Genomic DNA, 19,598 nt, shown 5'->3' on the forward strand with positions numbered 1-19,598 from the left:
GATATATGCCAGATCTATGATCTTTGATTTTTAGACTTACCAGCAATGTTGGCATCGAGTAGGAGGGGCAATCGCGGGCCCGTTGCCGCATGGCCGAAACCTTCTCCTTGGTAAATTCGCACGTCTCGAGATGGGCGCGCAGGACGGCGGCCAACAGACGGGGCTGATCGTCCAGCTCTGTGGCCAGGGCACGCTGCTGGCCCCGGTTCTGTGTGCTCTGCTGCATGGCGGCAAGGATGCGCGCCTTCTCTCGCTTCGGCACGCGACCAAAGCGCACAGCTGCAAAGAGAGAGAGAAAAGATGATGAGGTTATTTTCAGTTAATCGTTGGTTAAAACTTAAATTTTAAACGCAAAGGTAAACGTGGAAGGCCCCCCCTGCCTGGCAATTGCCTTCCATCAATTACACGCTTCATTGCTGTGGCTGGCAGGTGCAAAGGGACAGCTGTTGCTGCTGCTGTCGTCCTGCTTGTCACGCAGGAAGTGCCTGCCGTCCCTGTACCGGTACTCAGTCTCTCCTGTAATTTAGTGCCCTTGAAAGTGGGTCATTGCCTCAGCTGCTGCTGCTCCACTCTTCTCTTTGGTTTTTTGGCTTGTTACACTTTCTCTTTTTTTAGATTTTTAAACACAAAAAAAAAGCAGCATTTGTATGTGGGTGAACTTTCACATTTCACCAAAAAGCCAAAAGAGAGAGGGAGACATGCAAGAGCGACAGAGATGGGACACATTTGCGACACGTTTGCGGTCACGTTTTTCGCACCAACAAACAGAAAAAAACAAAGCGGAAAAGAGGGCAACAAAAGCCAAAGAGAAGCATTGCCAGCATCCAAAAAATGGAGTTGAGGGAGTGGAGCATTGCCAGCTTAGCCATTTGCTAGAGCCTAAAGTTGTTCCTCTCAGTTCAGCTTTGGAGTGCGCTTAGTTGGGGTTTCCTTTTTTCAATGTCAAAAGAAATTTGTACAAAATTTCACTCGGCTACGAATAAAAGAAAAAAATACAAAAAACTGGCGCACCACAGAAAAAGTGAAACAGAAACGAGACGAGACGCGAGGCTGGTTCGCTCTTTTGCTGATTTTTCACTACACTTTTCCCAGCGCAGGCTACACTGCGAGAAATTGACCCACTTGACTGGCAGGGCGAAATCCAGGTCAAATGAAATGGAAAATGAAATGCTGCTGGCAGTCGTCGTCGCTGCGGCTGCGCGTAGAAATTAGAGCGCGCTGCGCTGCGCCGCCGTCAACGCTGCTGCGAGTCCCAACTTTCCAAGAAAGTTGGTCAAACATGCGGCGCTGTCACTGCTGCCGCTGCTGCTGCTGCTGCCACTCTTTTAGAAAATAGCAAGCGGCGCAGCAGCGTAGTGTTGCCAGCCTTCACTTCACTTCACCGAAGCTGCGTTTCAAGTTTAAAGCTCTTCCGCGGCAAGCAAGCCGCAGCAGCCACCGCCGCAGCCGACGAGCCGCACAAATTATTGTCTGTTTAAAAACGAGGTCAACACTCAATGGCGCTCGAAAAAAAGGTAAACAGCACGAGAAAACAACACAAAAAGAAGCGAATCAAAGTCAAAGCCGAGAGCATCTATGGGAGTTCATTTTTTTTCGAGTTTTTATTTTTATTTTTTGGAAACCGAAAGCGTTGAGGTGTTTTGTGTGGGGCGAGTGGAGGGGAGGTAAACTGTGTCAGTTGGAGCATTAGGGGGAAATTTCTTTCACTTTCTAACTCCATGGAGTTCCGAGTTGATCTCTGAGATCTTTGTATGGAAACTTACGCGCATTGTGATAGTTGACATTGCCTTTGAGTATCCCCTTCAGTATTGGCAGTTCTTCGCCCATTTTAAGCGTTTATTTTTGTTTCGGAATATTTATTGGGTATTTTTTGTGTGTTGTATTCCCCAAATATTTTTGGTTTACACTTTTCTCCCTATGAGATTCTGCTGGGCACCACTCATTCGACTATTCATGAATAATTCTTGGCTTGGTTTAATTTCCTTTGTTTTTTTTGGCACACACTCGGGAGGGGAAAAACTGCAACTTGGTTTTGATTTGGTTTAACTTTCTTGCCTCGCAGTGAGGGATACAGATACACTCTATGTATTTTGAATGTTTATTTTGAATTTTTTTGATGTTTTCTTAGATATTTGCCACTAATTTCCAATATTTTGTTGTATATTTTCTATGCTTTAGTTTCGTTTTTGTTTTTTTTGCAGGAACTTTCTTTGCTTTTTGCTTGTAAGAACTTTATCAATTTTCACAATTAATTTTAATTTTTGGAATTTGTATTAAATATTTTTACTAGATATTTAATTTAATATTTATTTGGATTTGTTGTTTCATTTAGCGCGTAATCCAGACAAACGGGTGTGGGTAGTGTGGGTAGTGTGGGTGGCTTTTGGTGTGTGCGGGTGTTGAGACTTGGTCGACTTTTCGTCATTTACTTTAGTTATTAATTTATTTAGTATTTATTTCTTTTTGGTTTGGTCAACACTCGCGTTCTTCTTGTGGCGGCTCGGGCGGGCTCAATGCTCAAATATCTGAATCTGTAGCTGAATGTGAGTGCTCCTCCGCTGACATGACAAAACTCGACAAAATCTCGAACGCGAATAACTGTAAACGCCGCAGCACGTCACCGAATATACCAAAGCAATGCACAGGCAGGCGGCAGCAAAAGCAACTCTGAGCGGCGAAGCAGAAGCACAAAACAGAGAGCCAGCCACAGGCAGAGAGCAAGAGAGCGCCGCTCTTAAGAGCGGGAGTGTAAAGCTTGGAATTTCAGTTTCTCTTGCCTCAGTTCCACTGAGCGAACTGCGATAAGGTTTAATTATCGTTTATTGCAGTTTTAATTTATTATTTATTTATATTTAATTTAATTTAGTGGCATTTAATTTATACTATTTTAATTTATTAAATTTCTCCTCGATTTTAACCTTTTCTTGTCTCTTGTGTTCAAGTTCAAGCTATGATAAGCTTTTCCTGATAAGCTTGCTGCCTCTTTTCTGTATGTTCCATCCCTTTCTGCTTGCAACAACATCTGCCCTGCCTTCCACAAAAGTTCAATGTTCGCGCCACCAAAAGAAAACAAACTGAAATGCTGACGGCGAGAGCGCGCTTAAGAGACAGCAGAAAGCATTAAATTCGTACTCTTTGGCAGATGGCTAGAAAGCTCTCTTAAGCTTCAGCGTTAAGCTTTTCAACACACCCAAAGAGCGCGCCAGTGTGTTGAGTTTTACATTTAAGAGCGCGTAAAGCTTTGGGGTAGAGCTTTTCTCATACTTGGTTTTTGTTTGATTAATATTTTGTTTGTAGGATTTTAACGGTGCGTGATTTTAGTTGACTGTGCATGCATCCCCCTTCAGCCGATACGTCATGTTGGCTGGTGTAAAAACTGGGCTGGTCTACTACGGGTCTGGAGGCTGAGGCCAGTAAGGAGAGGCACATATTGCATGTATTTAAATGAATCTTAATGATTTTACGCTTGAGTGTATAATTTATGACGCCGCTGGCCCCGTCTGGCCGCAGTCGAGGGTTGTGACGCGACTCCTCCCACAATCCACCTACTTCTCTCCTTCGCTAACCTGCCACTAGTCACGTTGTGCTTCTGCTTCTGCCCTAGAGACTTGTGATGGATCTTTAGCCAAGGATTTGGTTCACTTATGACTCACTGATTGTCATCCCCCCACTGACTCATGAGTGTGCTTATGCTCCACTCCACTCCAATTCATTTGTTTATTCAAACTTTTCGAGTTTGTCATGGCTTGGAATCGAATCCGAAACGAATGGGATGGGGAAGTTCCCGTGGTCAATGAACTTAGCCGCTGGAATGGGGCCAACACAACGAGCAACGAGCAAAACAAACACACAAACAACAAAATTTAATAATCATTTCAGCGATGAGCCATTGAGGTCGTCTTTCCGTGTGTCTGCGCTGTCTGTTGTCTGTTGCTTTGGACGAAAGTAAAAGTGAAAGTTGTTTGGCTCTTTTTCGGGTAGAAATTTCCGTGCGTGTGTGTGTTGTGGAAAAGCAGACGGCAGACACACAGACAGCGGGCCACGACGATTGGGCAACTTGACCAGCTACTGGGAAGGTAGGCCTATAAACTCGAGTTGCATAAGAGCCCCACGAAAATATTGGGGCTAAAGACCCAAGCAGACATAAAAGACACAACTCGAATAAACCCGAAAATGTTTTCGATTTGATAAAATTTTTGGGGGTGGTCTGAATTTGTCGGTGTAAGTTTTAGGTCTAGATGGGATGACAATTTGTGATCAACTATGACAGTAAATAAACATTTACTGATTTTCCAAGACATGACAAAAGTTATGTAAGTCTCTAGCCAAAAACTCCTGATGGTAAACCAGTTCAAAATTGCAGGCCATCTTATTCCATTTTGACTTATTTTGTATCTCACATAAATAATTGACATTCACCATAAAGACCCCGCACAATGCCAGCAATTAAAAGCCAATTAACAAGTTTCACTTTCTCTGAGCTGTGATACCCTCCCTGTTCCCCCTGCGCCCCACAAAGCTCTGAATCAAGTTGCTTTCTCAATGCGTTGGGGCATATGATTTCTGGTTGTTATTTATTATTGGGGGGCCATTTGTTTGGGCTGAGACTTCCTGAATTACGGAGAAATGGTCGCTAATTGTGGCACTAAGCTTTAAGCAAACAAAAGCCAAAACTTGTTGCAGAGAGAGAGAGAGAGATGGAAGAGAGAGAGAGAGTCACAGCGAGAGTTCAATGCACCCTGCGATGAGGCAAAGCCGCAGTTGCAATCAGGAAACGATGGCGAGTCGGAGATAGAGAGAGAGAGAGGGAGAGATGGAGGCCTACTTTCGGTTTTGGGGTAGGAAGGTGATTCACAAACACCTTTTTATAGGGAGGGGAGTGAAGCAGAGCTTTGCGTAAAGTCACATAAGCGAGAGACAGACAGACTCACAACTGTTGTTGGCCTCAGTCGCTGTCGCTGCCGCTGCTTGCGTAAGCGATCGAAGTGTGTGGAAAGCAAGAAAGAAAGAGCGAGAGAAACGAAACGATACCGAAGAAAGGGGGACAAGCGGGTAATGCTCGTAATAATAATAACAATAATAACAATAAAGCCAGCCAGCATTTTTTGTTTGTTTTGAAGTTGCTGGAAATTTCTCAACTGAAGACAAAAGAAAAACAATCTACATATGGTACTCCCCTTGCCCCCTCGCCAACATTTTCCCACATTTACGCGTACAATGTTTATTTATATTTATTTTTTGTGCCTTCGTGCAACGATTTTTGTGGGTCATGAAAATGCCTCAATGAAATGTCGCTCTCGTGGGGCGGAGGTCACATCGCACACACACAGAAAAACAACAACAAAATGACATCGCCGCTCGACGGATCGTTCAGGGAGAGGGTCGGTCTCTGGTCTGCCGTTTGCCCCTGTGCCACATTATTAATTCTACTTGAAAAGGTCGCCGTTGCGCTCGTTTCATGCTCATCAATAAAGTGGAACAATAACAACAGCGAAACGACAAAATGAAATATCAAACAAAAGGCAAAATGACGCACACACATCGAACCATTCTGCGTTTCAAGGGAATTTTTTGTATCGCCTCATTTGGGCTGTGCAACGTGACGTATGCGTAATCGGAAAATGTTCAGCAGATTCATGTGCGAAAAGTATTCGGAAAGATTATTCAAAAACTAATACAAAATTTACCAATTAGTATTTATTGATCTGTGTTCGATGCACCCTTGACCCCCATGGGCATTCCAGAAAGCAGCAAGCAACACTACTCCGACTCTGGCAAGTTCAACAACAACAAAATATACTAAATAAACATGTTACCCGCCGAAATGGGGTCACACTGATCCGCATCTGCTCCAGCTGCGTTTCATATTGCAAAGCCAAAAGCAAAAGCAAAGGCAGCGGCAGCGGCAGTGCCAGGGGAGGGCGCGCATACGCAACGCAAATAATTCCATTTCGTGGATAATTATTTTCAAATGCAAGGCGCTGACTGTGCTGCCTGCTATAGTCACAGTCGCAGTCGCAGCGAGGCGAATGACCGTGCCTGACCCAAATAAAAGTCGCTGCACTCGGCGACAAATGCATGCAGCGAACCCCGTTCGCTTGCTCTCAGACACTCGGTTCGGGCGGCGCGCTCTGACGTCGGCATCGTGCAAAAATTGCAGCGAGCGAGCCCGAGCAAAAGCCGAAACGAGGCCGAGGTGCAATGAACAGCATTCAGCACAGCAAGTCAGTGAGAGGGAGAGAGAGAGAGAGAGATAGCAATGCAAATGCATTGCTTCGAACAAGTTGCCTCTGTCGTTGTCGCTGTCGCTGATGTTGCAATGCGAAACCTTCGAGAAATTTTACAAAAGTCGTTGAACTCTGCCGCTGCTCGGTCGTTTAACTGTGGCCCAAAACGTCGCGACGTCAGCAGAGAGCCAGCCAGCCAGCCATCCACCACCACCAGCACATTGCTGCAATGCTCCTGCTCTGCTCTACGCTCTTCGCTCTGCTCTCGGCTCGAAACTAGTTTTTGGCGCCGAGGCATTGAAAAAAGCGAAAGTACATTTTTTATTTCTCCCGCTCTGGTGGTAGCCCCCTCCTACTCCAACATTATGCTGCTGCTGGCTGTCGTTGGTTCGTGTTTGGTCGGGCGCCCGATGCCCGTTGCCCGTTCGGTGGCTTTTGCCGCTCGGCAGCCATCGCATGAGGTAAATGAACCTTTTGAAGGTTCAACTTGCGTAGTAGGCGACGCCAGCGTCGCAGTCAACGTTAGCAGCAGCAGCAGCCGCAGCAGCGTCGTGTAAAACAAGTTTGTTACGTTTGCTACTCTTTTTTTTCTTTTCTTTCTTTTGTGTTGCTTTTCTTTGCTTTGGCATCTCTTTTGGCTTCGTTTTGTTGTGCTGTTTGCTCGGCTTGGCCTGGCTTGGCGCTCTTTTTATTTCTTTTTGCAATTTCACCGTTAAAATTGATGGCAGGTGAAGGCAGCCCAACACAGGCGCGCACACAAACAGACAAAAGCATACGCACGCGTAACTTTATGTAACCAACAAAAAAAAAGAAGCGGCAGCAGGAGAGAAAAGAGGGAGAGAGAGAAAGAAGACCACAGAGACTTGTCGAGCAGCTGCCGTTGCTCAAGTAATTTGTTGATGCAGTCTTCCCCCTCTGCTTCACACACTCTATTTCTCTCTCGCTCTCTCTTCCTATCTTTTGTAGTGTGACCCGCGTGAAATGATTTCACTTAGGCGCAGTGTGTGGAAAGGGGAGCATTCGATAATTGTATAATTGTGAGTGGCGGAACGATCTGTAAGGATTAGTTGGGGGGAGTGACGCACGAAAAGCTAGAGCCTCTCAAGGTTCCAGTGGCACCATAAACTGTGTCCCTCAAGGTGGCATAGAGCCTTCTCTGCATTTGCTTAACCTTTAAGTGGATCCCCTCCCACTAAACCTTCACCAACTGTCAGCTGCCTCGAGCAGCACCCAACCCACTCACTCATCATCATCATCATTGTCCAACATCATCCAGCAGAAAAAACATCATCATTAGCATATTGTACTTGAAGCTCTCTGCAGCGCCCCACCTCACCTCGCCCCATCACATACCAGCCACCCACTCACACGCTGGGTGAGGGGCTGGCAGGCTCCTTGAACTGTTGCAAAGTGTTGTACTCCTTGCCCCATCCCCTGACCATTACCCCCTCCCAGCGCCTTGCTGCTGGTCTCCTCCTTGTTCTCGTTTTTATTGTAAATTTCGTATAGCCTCCAATATTATTTTAGTCAACAGCTTGCCCCGAGCGGCAGTGTGTGTGTGTGTGTTGTGTAGCACTGGCATTTTAATGTATTTGTAATTGACCTGAATAAAGTTCAAAACACTCTCGCAGCCGCGACGACTCGGACGAGGCAAGGCGAAATCTACATGCATGTTGCCTGCCTCCACTGCTGCTGTTTCAGTCTATGTGTGTGTGTGTGTAGCCTCAAAATAATAATGATTGCGACAACAACAGCAGCAACAGCAGCACTCCTATATGTACGACAACGAGCGTATGTTTGTGTGTCTATATAGAAATAATGCCTGTGCCTTCGATAATTGACAATTGTTTGATTATTTTATGTGCTTGTGGAACACCCAAGCAACTAATTGCTGCCCCCCACCCTCCCCCACGTTCATGTTGCCGCTGCAGTTGCAGCTATTGTAGGTGTGGCTATCTATGGGCTTACAAATTGTTTAGCTGTGATTTAGATCTGAGATACAAGACAATGCCAGTTTTTTTTTACAAGAAAGACTAGCACCAAGAAAAACTGATAGGCTACTGTAAAAATGGACAAAAAGGGCGATCTGTTTTTCTTAAAATATATTTTACCAATAATAAATACCTAACGAAAATATCAAACACTTCTTAAGGTTTTGCTCGAACAAAACCAACTTCAACTATCTGTTTATCTACATATTGTGCTGCCTTTTCCATTCAGTTGTTCGAACGAGAATATTCGAAAATTCTAATCGTATCCAAAACCCCAGTCGCTGCGCCTCCCTTTCCTTCCCGCCCTGCCTCTACCATCACTCTTGTCTCGGGGCCGGGCCGTTGCTCGTGTTGCATATGTATTTACTTTCAATTTGCCTCCAACCTCGCGCTAATTTAAGTTCATTTCAATTAAAAATCACCATGTGCTGCATGTGTGTGTGAGCATGTGAAAACTAATAAAAATAAAATAAGATTTCGTAAAACAAAAAAAAAGTCCAACATTATTTTGCCCACGGCAAAAGCGAACTAATAAATTTCCAAGCAAATCCACAAAAATCAAATGCAAAATGAGAAGAAAAAAAACACACAAGTAAAATACTGATGATATATTTGTACGCTGCTTGAGTGTGTGTTTCTGCTCTGCTGATAGTAAACAACGAACAATGCACACACACACAGATACACATGCACAGATACAGTCTCCACCACCTTCACTGCCCTGGCAGCGCTGCCGCTGGTGACCCAGTTTCGCTGCACGTCAGCGCCGCGGCTCGGCACGGCGGTCATTGAACTATTCGCTGCTCGCCGCTGCGACTGGGCTGACTGTGGGGAAGGGGGCATAGCAAAAGAGACGGGGGTGGGGTGTCGCTCCAAATTTCGGTTTCGTTTTCATTTCTTGCGTTGTATTTTCGTGTCTTTGCAATAGCAAAAAAAAAAAACAGAAAATAACAAAATAAAAAGAGCGACAAAACAAAATGGCCCCTATTACTATTGGACGAGAAATTATGAAAGCCGAAAAAAGAAAGTGTTTCGAAATGGCAGCCAATTACGTTGCGTTTCGGCACACAGAAAGTGAAAGCAGTTCGGTCCGCAGAGTCGCGGAGAAACATTTAATTTTTAAATAAAGTAAAATATTAATTCGACGCTGCTTTTTTTTGTTTTCTAGGTCAGTCCTCGGCGCTGGTTTTATAACTGTAAAAAAAAAACAGCGTTCACGGCTTCGTTTCGGTAAATTTGTATTTGAATTTTCCTTGAAAGATAAGGGGGGACAAGCAATGCGAGGCGAACGCTGCTCGACGCTGCTCTGACGACGCTGACTGCTCTGTTGGCGTCGCTTAAATAGCACACGGTCATTTTTATTATAAACAATTCGAAATTTGTTGCTTTTACCCCTCGTCTCGTAGTATTTTCGATTCATTTTCATTGCCTGTTGCCACCGAGTTCGAGTTTTGCACTTGGCGGTCGCATTTTTGTGCTCTGGTATTTTTGGCACTAGCTCGGGTTTGCTAGCTCAGTGGGTTTTGCTGTTTGCTGCCTAGAACTAGTTCAAGGATTTGCTAAAAAAACTAATCGACTTTCGAATGGGCAAGAGAGAGAGATTTTCAATGGTGACAAGGCATCGAGCAGCTAATAAACCGGCGGCCCATAACAAAATCAAGACAACAAATGTCGAAAAATTAATCCATTTAAAAGTTAATATTAATGGGAGGTCAAATTATTTTGGGAAATTAATTTAAAAAGGAAAAAAAACCAATATTTGAGAATTCAGAGGCTGGTAAAATTATTTTAGTTCGTGGAAATATGCTGAGTGTGGAAGTTCCCAACCAAAAGTAGTATATTTGGTTGCTTTCCCCCCACATACGCGCTCCACATAGAAAATACCAAAATCTAATCCATCAATTACAAAACAGGCAGCCCCACAGTCCCAAAAAGCGACAATATAACTGTTACACAAAGGCCGCGTCTGCGTGCTTGCTGCCTACAAAGCAGCCACAGCCTCAGCCGCTCCCCTCCGACGTCTTTCACGCTCCCTCCACATTTACCAATACGACAACAAGCTCCAGCTAAAGTATCTCTGACTCTTTCGCGCACGCATCGCATGAACCACTTTCGTTTTCGAAAGCAGAGCTGTGCTGCGCTGCAGCAGAAGTCAATGAACGTCGCGAGAGCAGGAGAGAGAGCGAACGAACGAACGAACGAGCGAGCGAACGCTGCTTTCATAATCGCTGGGCTCTGGCTATTTCCTGTAAATATTTTCCGGGCAGGCAGGCCTAATTTAAACAAATTATTACAAAACTCAACTGACAAACGTTTGCAAGAGCGGCAGCCAGAGAGAGAGAGGGAGCGAGCGAGCGGGTGGGTGGCTAGCTGGCTGGCCTCGCTCATGGAATTGGGTTAAGTGCGTTCATTCAACTCTCGGCACAATTTCGAAATGGCGCAAACACTCTTCTGGCGGGCCTGGCTGGCTGCTCTCAATCTATCATTCATGCATGCGGGTGGGTTGGGCGAGGGGGCAGGGACTGGGGGATGTGGGATGGAAATTTGTTTAAACAAAGTGTTTGTGTGCCCCAGCACAACTTTTACTTTGCCGTGAAATCAAGCAGCAACAAAAAAATTTCATGAGTAGTGTGGGGCTCCAATATGTTGCAATACAATCATACACACACACACACACGCTTATGTGCATGAGCTGAAATTTCGTTCATGGCTGGTCAATGAACCCCAACCATGCTTCGGGCCCTCGACTCGGCTCGTGTCTCGTTGCCCCTCGTATCGCTGCTTCATTCGGCCATCGTCTAATTTGTTTGCCGTTTGGTTGTTGCTTTTGAGCTTGACTCAATTTTGTGCTCCCACTGTCTCTGCTCTTCCCATCTTCTGCTGCTCACCCTCCCTCTTTATTGTTATGTTAACGAATTTTACAGGAGTGTGGAGAGTGGAACAGTGCGTATAGTAATTATGCTACCGTATCGTATCGTTTGTAAAATGGAGAGTAAAGTTGTGTGGCACTTACCATCTCTGCTCATGCCGACGGCAATGCACTTTTTCAGGCGACAGTATTGGCACCGATTGCGATTGATACGCAGAATGCTGCACTGCTGATTCTTGGTGCAGGGCCGGTACTGGATCTTCTGCTGAATGGAGCGACGGAAAAAGCCCTGCAAATGGAAATAGAAGAAAATTGTTCATTAGAAATCAATGAAATTTAAACAAAAATCTAAAACCTAGTATCCAATCTGTTATGGTTATCCCCACTAAATCTAAACCGCCTGTAAACCTACATCGGCATCTTCTGTGGCTGCCGCCACTCTCCCCGGATTGCTGCCATTGCTCAGGGCCGTGTCCAGGTGCTCGTCGAACTTCTGACAGAGCAGATTCAGCTGCGACGAGTCCAAGTCCTGGCGCTGGTGGTGCTGCTCGCACAACTCATCATCGCAGCCCGAATCCTGTGCCTCCAAATCCTCCATCAGCTGCTCGTCGCTGCTGCAGGTGCAGCCATTGCCCGCGGAATGGGTGCTGCTGGAGTTGCTCAGCAGCGAACAGTTGCTGTCGGAGCTGTCGCGACGTTGCTGCTGCTGCTGCTGCTGAGGATGTTGCTGTTGCTGCTGGGGTTGCGATTGCTGACGTAGAAGATTGGCGATCTCCTTGTGGGTCTGCGCGGAAAAGGGGCTATCACAGTGCAGCGGATGACGCTTGCTGCTGGCGGTCGGCGGGACAACAGCTCCTACTCCAGCTCCTCCTCCTACTGCTGCTGGCTGCTCCTTCTGCTGATCTTGCTGCTGTTGCTGTTCCATTTCGCGCTGCTTTAGCTCCCGCGCATAACGGATCTTCTTCCAGGGACACTGATACTGCTCGTATCCCTCCTCCCCGGCTGCCAGTGGCACATCCAGAGACGTGCCATTGGTGTTCAACAGGGGCTCATCATCACTGTTCGGACAGTCCTCGTCAATGCCCGATTCGCTGTCATTTTTCGCGCTCAGATCTGGCTTTGGTGTGGCTGCCACCGCTCGTTCTGCTGCCACTGACACTGACGCTGCTGCTGCTGGCTGTTGCGTTTGCGTTTGCTGCAGGAGCAACACGATCTGCTGCTGCTGCTGACTAATACTATGGTTGTTGTTGTTGTTGCTGGTGGTTGTCTTTGCTGGTGTTGCTGCAGGTGTGGTGTGGTGTGGCACGTTTGCTGCCTCGTTTTTCAGTCTTTTACGTTGCGGTGGCTGCTGCTGCTGCTGCTGCTTGTTGTGGAGGGGCGCCGACTCCAACAGCTTGACCAAGGCCGAATGCTGCTGCTTCAGCTGTTGGCTCTTAGCATGCTGCTGCTGCTGCTGCTGTTGTTGTTGGGGATGTTGTTGCGGGTGCGATTGCTGATGCTGCAGCGGGACAATGCCCGAGAGCAGCACTATGGTGGTGCCATGCTGCTGCTGCTGCATTTTTACCCTCTAGATTTATGTATTAATTTTTTTGGCTTGGCTTCCGAATGACACTTGAACTCTCGATTGTTGCTGGCGGATCTACAATTTGCTAATAAGGAACATTGCATTTGCTCTCAGTATAATTCACTTCACTCAGATCTCTCTCTCGCTCTCGGTCACTCTCTATGGAGTGCACTTCACTGGCACGCACAAAAATAAGTGATTATTTTGATATTGCTGTTGCGTTTGCTGTTGCACACATTTGTTTAGCGCTCAATTTTCAACTCAATTCTCTTTTGCTCTTGGCGCGCGCTTTTCTTTTCTTTTCTTTTCTTTCTTAGCTTTTCCTTAGCTCTTTACACAACCGATGGCGACGACGAGCGATTTGCGAATGAAAGCAGCGTTGGAGCCACAGCCACAGACAAGCGCCAAGCACACGCCGTAACGTGCTTCGTTGGAGCTTCGTGTGCCGCCTGCGAACCGATTCGGAGTGGGTCTGCTCTCAGAGGCAGTGGTCTCTCTCTTGCTCTCTCTCTCTTGGTGTGTCTCTGTTTTGCTTGTTGTTTTTGTGTGCCAACAGAGGACATTCACTCCGAGCGGTGGCAGCAACAGCAGCAGCGACGCAACGCAGCTAACAATAGATGTGGCCTCTGTCAGCTGCGCTGCATTTATGGGGTAGGGGCGGGGGGGAGGCGCCCCCGTTGATGTTGTACATAGTTCTTGGAACACCTACGCGCCACAGCAGCAGCAGCAGAGATTTCAAAGGTAGCCACTGCCTCCTGCCACTGCCACCTGACTGATCCGCTTTGTTTGATAACAAATATGGGGTCCCCAGCCCCCCTTTTTTGTTGGGGTGTTTGATAAATGAGTGACAAATAAGATTAATTGATAGGCAGTGTGGGGGGACCTCCATCTAGTAGAAGTATGACAGCTCCAAGAGGATCTTAGATGTAGAAGCTGTCGGGTTACGGCGGGCATAAGGCAGCAGTACTCCAAAATTGGGTTAATTTCTATATAGAACTTCCAGATGGTTCTGCCCCATTGTTGGATCGACTGACCCATATTTCCCGACAATCCCAACTAATTAATAAAGTGTGTAAATATTATTATCATTCTGTGAACCCTTAATACCCGCAACCCCTTCAGCTAGTATGTTGATTATTTAATCGCTATCAAAAAATATTAAATAATATTTGTTGTTCCGTTTTATGAAGCCAAAAGTACACCAGCCTCGCCCCCTCTTGCTCTGGCACATGCTCTACGTAACATAACACACACGAAAAATAAAAGCCCCCAAAACGCCAACGACGTCAGCAGCAGGCAGCGACTGCGGCAGAGGTTGGCTGGCTGGCTGGCTGGCTGGCTGACTGGCAGCAGTTCAGTTCAACGAACCCCGCCATTGTCGTGACCCACTTTTCGGTCAGCTACCTCCAAATGTGGAGCTGCCAGAGCGGGCGAGCAAGCGAGCGCGCGAACCGAACCGCGAGCCGAACAAACGAGCGAGCGAACGAGAGAGAGCAAACTATGGGGTTCGGTTCGGTTCGGTTCGTTCGGTTTGTGATTCGGGAGCTGTTGGAGAGCCGTTTGCTGGCGCTCTGCTCTCAATGCATTTTTGCATGCAAATTCTGTTCGCTCTCTCGCTGGTTGGTTCTGCTGCGGCTGAGGGTCGGTCAACGACACAGAAACCTCAGGTGGCCTGCCCCCAAGAGGATGGAGGATGGTGGCTGGAAGGGGGTGGACATTCATTGCTGTCGAAATGCGTTCAAGGAGATCTTTGGCAATTAAAAGTGTGCAGCAAATCCTTGCTTGCTGGAGTTTGCTCAGAGAATAGGAGAGCAGAGTTCAATGCACTCGGCTTACAGGAAAGTTGGTCTCATTTCTGCAGCGCGAACTTCGAACCAGGCTGTGGAGCGGGAGCGGGAGCACGCTTCGAACCAGGCTGGATGGAGTGCAACAAACTTCGAGCCAAGCTGGAGAGCTGGAGCGAACTTTCGGGAACGAACGAACAGCTGTGCCCATTTCGCGCCGTTGACTCTCTGCCTCTATGCCGCTCTCTCTCTCTCGCTGTCTTCTGCCTGGCTGCCAAATGTGAATGAACTCTGTTCGTTAGTGGCCAAAGCGAATAACAAGTTTGAAAAGAAAGTGAGAGCAGTCCACAGCAGAGCCGCACAAACACACACACAACCATGGTAGCGCACACTTGCTGCTGCTGCTGCTTGTGCTGCTCTCTCTCTGTCCCTCTCTCTAACCAAAACACTGCTTGATCCGCAGCGTCATCCGCAGCGTCATTCTCTCTGTTAAATAATTTTCTTTTGGCCATTGCTATCGATGGGGGCTGGCCCATGAATGGATCTATGCCGCGGGCTGGGACGCAAACGCTGACGCTGACGCTGACGCTGTGTTGCCCTCTTTCCTGTATTTTGGCCGAAACGCCTACCTGTTGGCACGATCGCCTGTTTTGTTGGAACTGCTTGACCAAGATCTCGTGGTTTCTGGTGTGCTTTGTTTGGACCACTCGACGGGAGCGTTGAAGTCCCATTCTGTGGGGCTACTGTCAGAACTTGACATCAATACGATCTCGTAAAGCAGCCGGAGGAGTTGTCTTCGAGTGGGTCGCTGGTCTCAGCGATTGAGGGAAATGGGGGCCAAAAAGGTCTACAAAAGGTACTAAGAAGAGGCAAAGGTATAGAAAAGGGTAATTGAATAGAATATATTTTCTAACACATTTCCCACAGTTTTTCCACACAATCGTATTGACATCTTGTCAGCTTGGAATTTTCCTTAAAATGATCTTCGCTACTTCTTACTCCATTATTTATTTTTATTCTCTTTTTTCTTCTTTCTCGCATGCGTCAGCCACCCACAGACCCTCCTCAAGTAGTGCCTAATCTGCTGTCATAACGTCGATCGTTTGTTAAGCTTTTTGTGGCCGTTCCTCTTCCTCACGCTCTTTCGCTCTCTCTCTTCATTGCGCTCTTCCGATGCGTAAGCAATTAGCACGTGCCTGTAAGGGGGACTGGAGCTGGGACTGCGACTGAGCGGAGACCACACTCAGATCCGGAACTTTATGGCGTTTTACAGTTCTTTCAACGATCGTTCGTCATGCTTTGGGTCTTAGGCTTTGCCTCCTCGGGCGTTTCTATACTCTACCAAAGACGGGTAGTATTATGGGTGGAGCCAGCAGTAGCTACCATACGAGAATCGATCTGCAAGCGTATCCAACATCTGCGATATCTTTTCGATTCTAAGAAATTTCGGTTGTCGAATTGAAGTTTATTTGACAGCTGGCCCGCTACACCTCTATCTGCCTACTAATTGAGTGGCCAAGAGAGGGGGGGGAGAGCTGACAAAAATATTAAATGTGGCATAAATAAATTATGCTCAAATTACGTACGTAGAGCCCCCTCTCCGCCGACCTGCTGATGTGCCTGGCTGCCCATTCAGGTCAGAGTTCAATGCTCTAGTCGGTACCCTTCCCTCCCCTGTCCCACTGACACCCACTGTGCAAGGATAATGCTCGTACTCTCTCTCTCTCCTCTCTTTCCCTTCGCACACTCCTTAAACGTAGTAAAAGCAACACGAGGTCAGCCGCACGTAGGCACAGCAGTGGCAAAAGGGAGCTGCTGAATCCTCCCCCACACTCGCACACACAGAAACACAGGCAAAACACACACATCCAGTCGTTTCCATTTGGCCTCGCGCTCATTGACGTCACTTGTGCAGTCGCAGTCGCTGCTTGCTGCCTGCTGCTTTCTGCTTGCTTCTACTGCTTGCTGCTGCTGTGTCTCTGCTCAGTTCGTTCAACTCTCTGGCTTCATGGTCGCCTTGCAATAGTTGTTGTTGCGTTGAGTTTGAGTTTGAGTTTGCTGCTCGAGTTGGGCGGAATTCTGTTTGGAAGTGGGTTTGGTTTTGGGTTTTGGGTGGGTTTTGTGATTGGAATTGGAGGTGGGCTTGCACTGGAGTGTTTGGCTGTTGTAACAAGGATCCAATCGGACATGTGTACTGACTCCTAATTGCCAAATGTTCAATCATTAGTAATCCACTAATCAAGATAATTGGTCGGGTGGCATTAGTACTCGCATTAAAAATGATAATTACTAAAGAGCATTTCTATGCCTAACAGCCAGAATGCGAAAGAGCGAGAGAGAGTGAGGGAGATATTGGGAATGATGGAGTACTGCCGAAAACGGAAATACCTTTCATATTTTGCACTCCGAAGGGCAACTGCAATCGAAGCAGCAAAAAACAACAACAGCAAAGGGACATCTGAGCTCCCGCAACACACAAAAAAAACGAACAACCAAGGAGCGACAGCATGGGACGAGGAGTGTGAGAAACGAAGAAGCGGGAGGGAGAGAGGCAGGCAGCCAAGGCAACCCAACAATTGAGGACATTGCACTGCAATAACCTTAAAGAAGCAGAACAGCAGCCTGAATCAGAGTGCTGGCTGCGTGTGAGAGTGTGCGAGTGTGCGAGAGAGTGCCCAAGAGAGTGCCTGTCCATGTGCATGTGTGCTTGTGCTTGTGCTCTCTTGACTTGGCGCTCAGCAAAACGTATTTGTTGTTCTTGTTTTGCATAAAGTCGCATTACGTGTGTGTAGGGGAGGTATGGGTGGAGCGGTGCCAAAGCAAATGCGAACAATGAGAAGCTATTTGTGTGCCTAGGAACAGTTGGCGCTGCTGCTGCTGTTGAGAAGAGAAAGAGAGGGGCACAGGCACAGGCAGAGGAAGTGACCTCAGGAAGGAAATGCAATGCATTTAATTGGTCAAAAATGTGTGCACAATATGGCTAGGGGGCAGAAGGTGGGGCTGTTCCTGATTAGACAAACCCAAGGCAAGAGTGGAGTGGTATGGAATATGGATGGGCAGATGACTCACTGGAGATAGCTTTGAATACTAATATGTAGGTGGTTCCCAGAGATCGTTTCAAATGGTTCTGCGAAAAACTTTTATGAATTTCGATTCCGCCAATCATTTCATGTCATTTTTTGTTAGATATTCTATGAATAAGAGTCGGTTCTGTGGGCATTTCCACACTCTAGAACTGCCTAGCTTTGATTCTTTGACATTTCTAGTACAAAAAGTCAAAGGTTTTCGTTTGCAAGACCCACGCCAGTTGGCATTCCTTTGGCTCTCCAAAAACCCATTCATCCAATAACCTCCCCCAACCCATTCTAAGCACCACTTTCATTGCAAAAGGAAGAACAGGAAGAAGAAGTAGAAGAAGAAGTCCAAAGTGGAGCTCTGTCCTCGAACGAGTCCAATGAACTCCCAGCAAGCCAGGCACCAAGCAGCAATCGACATCCAAAGCTACCGAAATTGGCGCAAAATTCTCTGGCGCAGGGGAAGAGACACCTGTGCCCTGTCAGACGACATCCACCCCCAGCCATAGCTACAGCTGCAGCCGCAGCCTCAGCCAGCCACACCACCCCTTGTGCATTTCACTTTTCCTCGACTGGGGGTGCGCGGGTGGGCCAGCCAATACTTTGCTTTGACCTACTTTCCGGGCACTGAACTCTGTTGGCCATCAAGCTACCAGCAGCAGTAGCGGCAGCAGCACAAGCAGCAGCAGCGGCAGCATGAGAGCTCTCTGGCCCGAACCCCAAGCCGAACCGGATGCTCGGGTCGGGTCGGTCGTTCGACGAGGGGTTCGGCTTTCGGTGGTTGAAAATTTTAGGGGTTACGCTCTATGTACAACGAAAGTGTTTTGGCCTCCCCCTCCATCCAACGCTTCTTTGGTGTGCCCCCCCGCTAGGTGGCGCTGCGCTGGCGATAACCTTAAAATTGAGGTGGTTTTTTTTCGTCATGTGACAACTTTTGGGTGTGGGTGGGTGCTGTGGGAAATCTGGTAGCTGGAGCAATGACCGGAGCTCGACAAAGTTGAAGGATAAATGCAAGGGAAACTGCTACAAATAGAGAGAGAGAGGGAGAGGGAGATCCAACTCACTTTATACATATATCTCAATGATTTTCTCTGTCTTTTTTTTGGTCACACTACATTTTCCGTTCCACTTTCCGTTTAGCTCATATTTATATTCGAAATATTTATATCCACACAAGCTCCCATCTCTTTCTGTCCCTCTCATTCTCTGGCAGTACTTGTCTTTCCCATCTATTTATTTGTCAGAGTCCCCATTTTAGTTTGTCTATTTACACACACTGATAGATAGTCTCTCACACACTAACAGTGGAAACACTCACCGCATATGGTTAGGTAGGGGGGCGACAGGTTCATTGAACTTCACTGGCAATTATTTTGCGATTATTTGTGGTTTCTGGTTTATGATCTATCAATAGATAAACAACGCGTAAGCCCTGGAGAACACGGCTGGGCTAAGCTCAAGCCGAGGTTCAACTCAAAGAGAATGGCACAGGGGAGTAAACTCTGACAAGAGTACGAAGCAAATAACTTGGGGAAAAAGCATAATAAATGCTCGGAATCTATCAATAAGTTCCTTTAGAAATTCTAAAAATGCCATTATGCGACATAGTATAATTCAAAGTAATATTTTTCGATTTCTTAATCATTCTCTATGCTCGATCTACTCTACGGCCTTTTCTACCCACTGCCACCTTTTGCTTGCGCCTAAAATGTAGTTCTCATTTATCTTGCATTGTTCCTTGATCAATTTCGCAAAAAATGTCAACAAAAAATACCAAAAATAAATACAATCAAATATAATCCAATTCAATGCCCGACTCCACGATATGTTGGAGCAGCAATTGCAACAAATATTAAAACAGTTGACCAAACAGCAAACTGAACTGCAAAAAGCAATAGAACTTGTTTGAGAGACCAACAAAAAAAAAAAAAAGAATCAGCAGCAGCAGCAGCAATAGCAATAGCAAAAGCAACAAAAAACGAATGTTCGAGCTGAATAGAGAGAGGCAAGGTCTTTTGCGTGCAAATGCAACAGCAACAATAGCAGCAGCAGCAGCGACCGAGCAGCGGCGGAGCAGAATCTAACTGCA

At 46.8% G+C, this 19,598-nt stretch overlaps 1 protein-coding gene across 6 annotated transcripts in view; it reads right to left on the reverse strand.

Moving 5' to 3' along the window:
* The window catches only part of LOC117893157 (ecdysone-induced protein 75B, isoforms C/D), a 99,433-nt gene that overhangs the window by 6,832 nt on the left and 73,003 nt on the right, over window positions 1-19,598 (reverse strand). For 4 of the 6 annotated variants that reach the window (XM_034799619.1, XM_034799622.1, XM_034799623.1 and 1 more), the window contains 2 exons: window positions 11,232-11,376; window positions 41-279 (listed from right to left, as the gene is read on the reverse strand). In XM_034799619.1, the coding sequence (XP_034655510.1) occupies window positions 41-279; window positions 11,232-11,376 (384 nt within the window). Of the gene's footprint in view, window positions 1-40; window positions 280-1,763; window positions 2,223-11,231; window positions 11,377-11,499; window positions 12,661-19,598 lie in introns of those variants that run through there. The other 2 variants (XM_034799620.1, XM_034799624.1) reach the window with 2 other exon arrangements.

The sequence above is a fragment of the Drosophila subobscura genome, chromosome J (assembly GCF_008121235.1).
Source record: "Drosophila subobscura isolate 14011-0131.10 chromosome J, UCBerk_Dsub_1.0, whole genome shotgun sequence".
Lineage (NCBI taxonomy): Eukaryota > Metazoa > Arthropoda > Insecta > Diptera > Drosophilidae > Drosophila > Drosophila subobscura.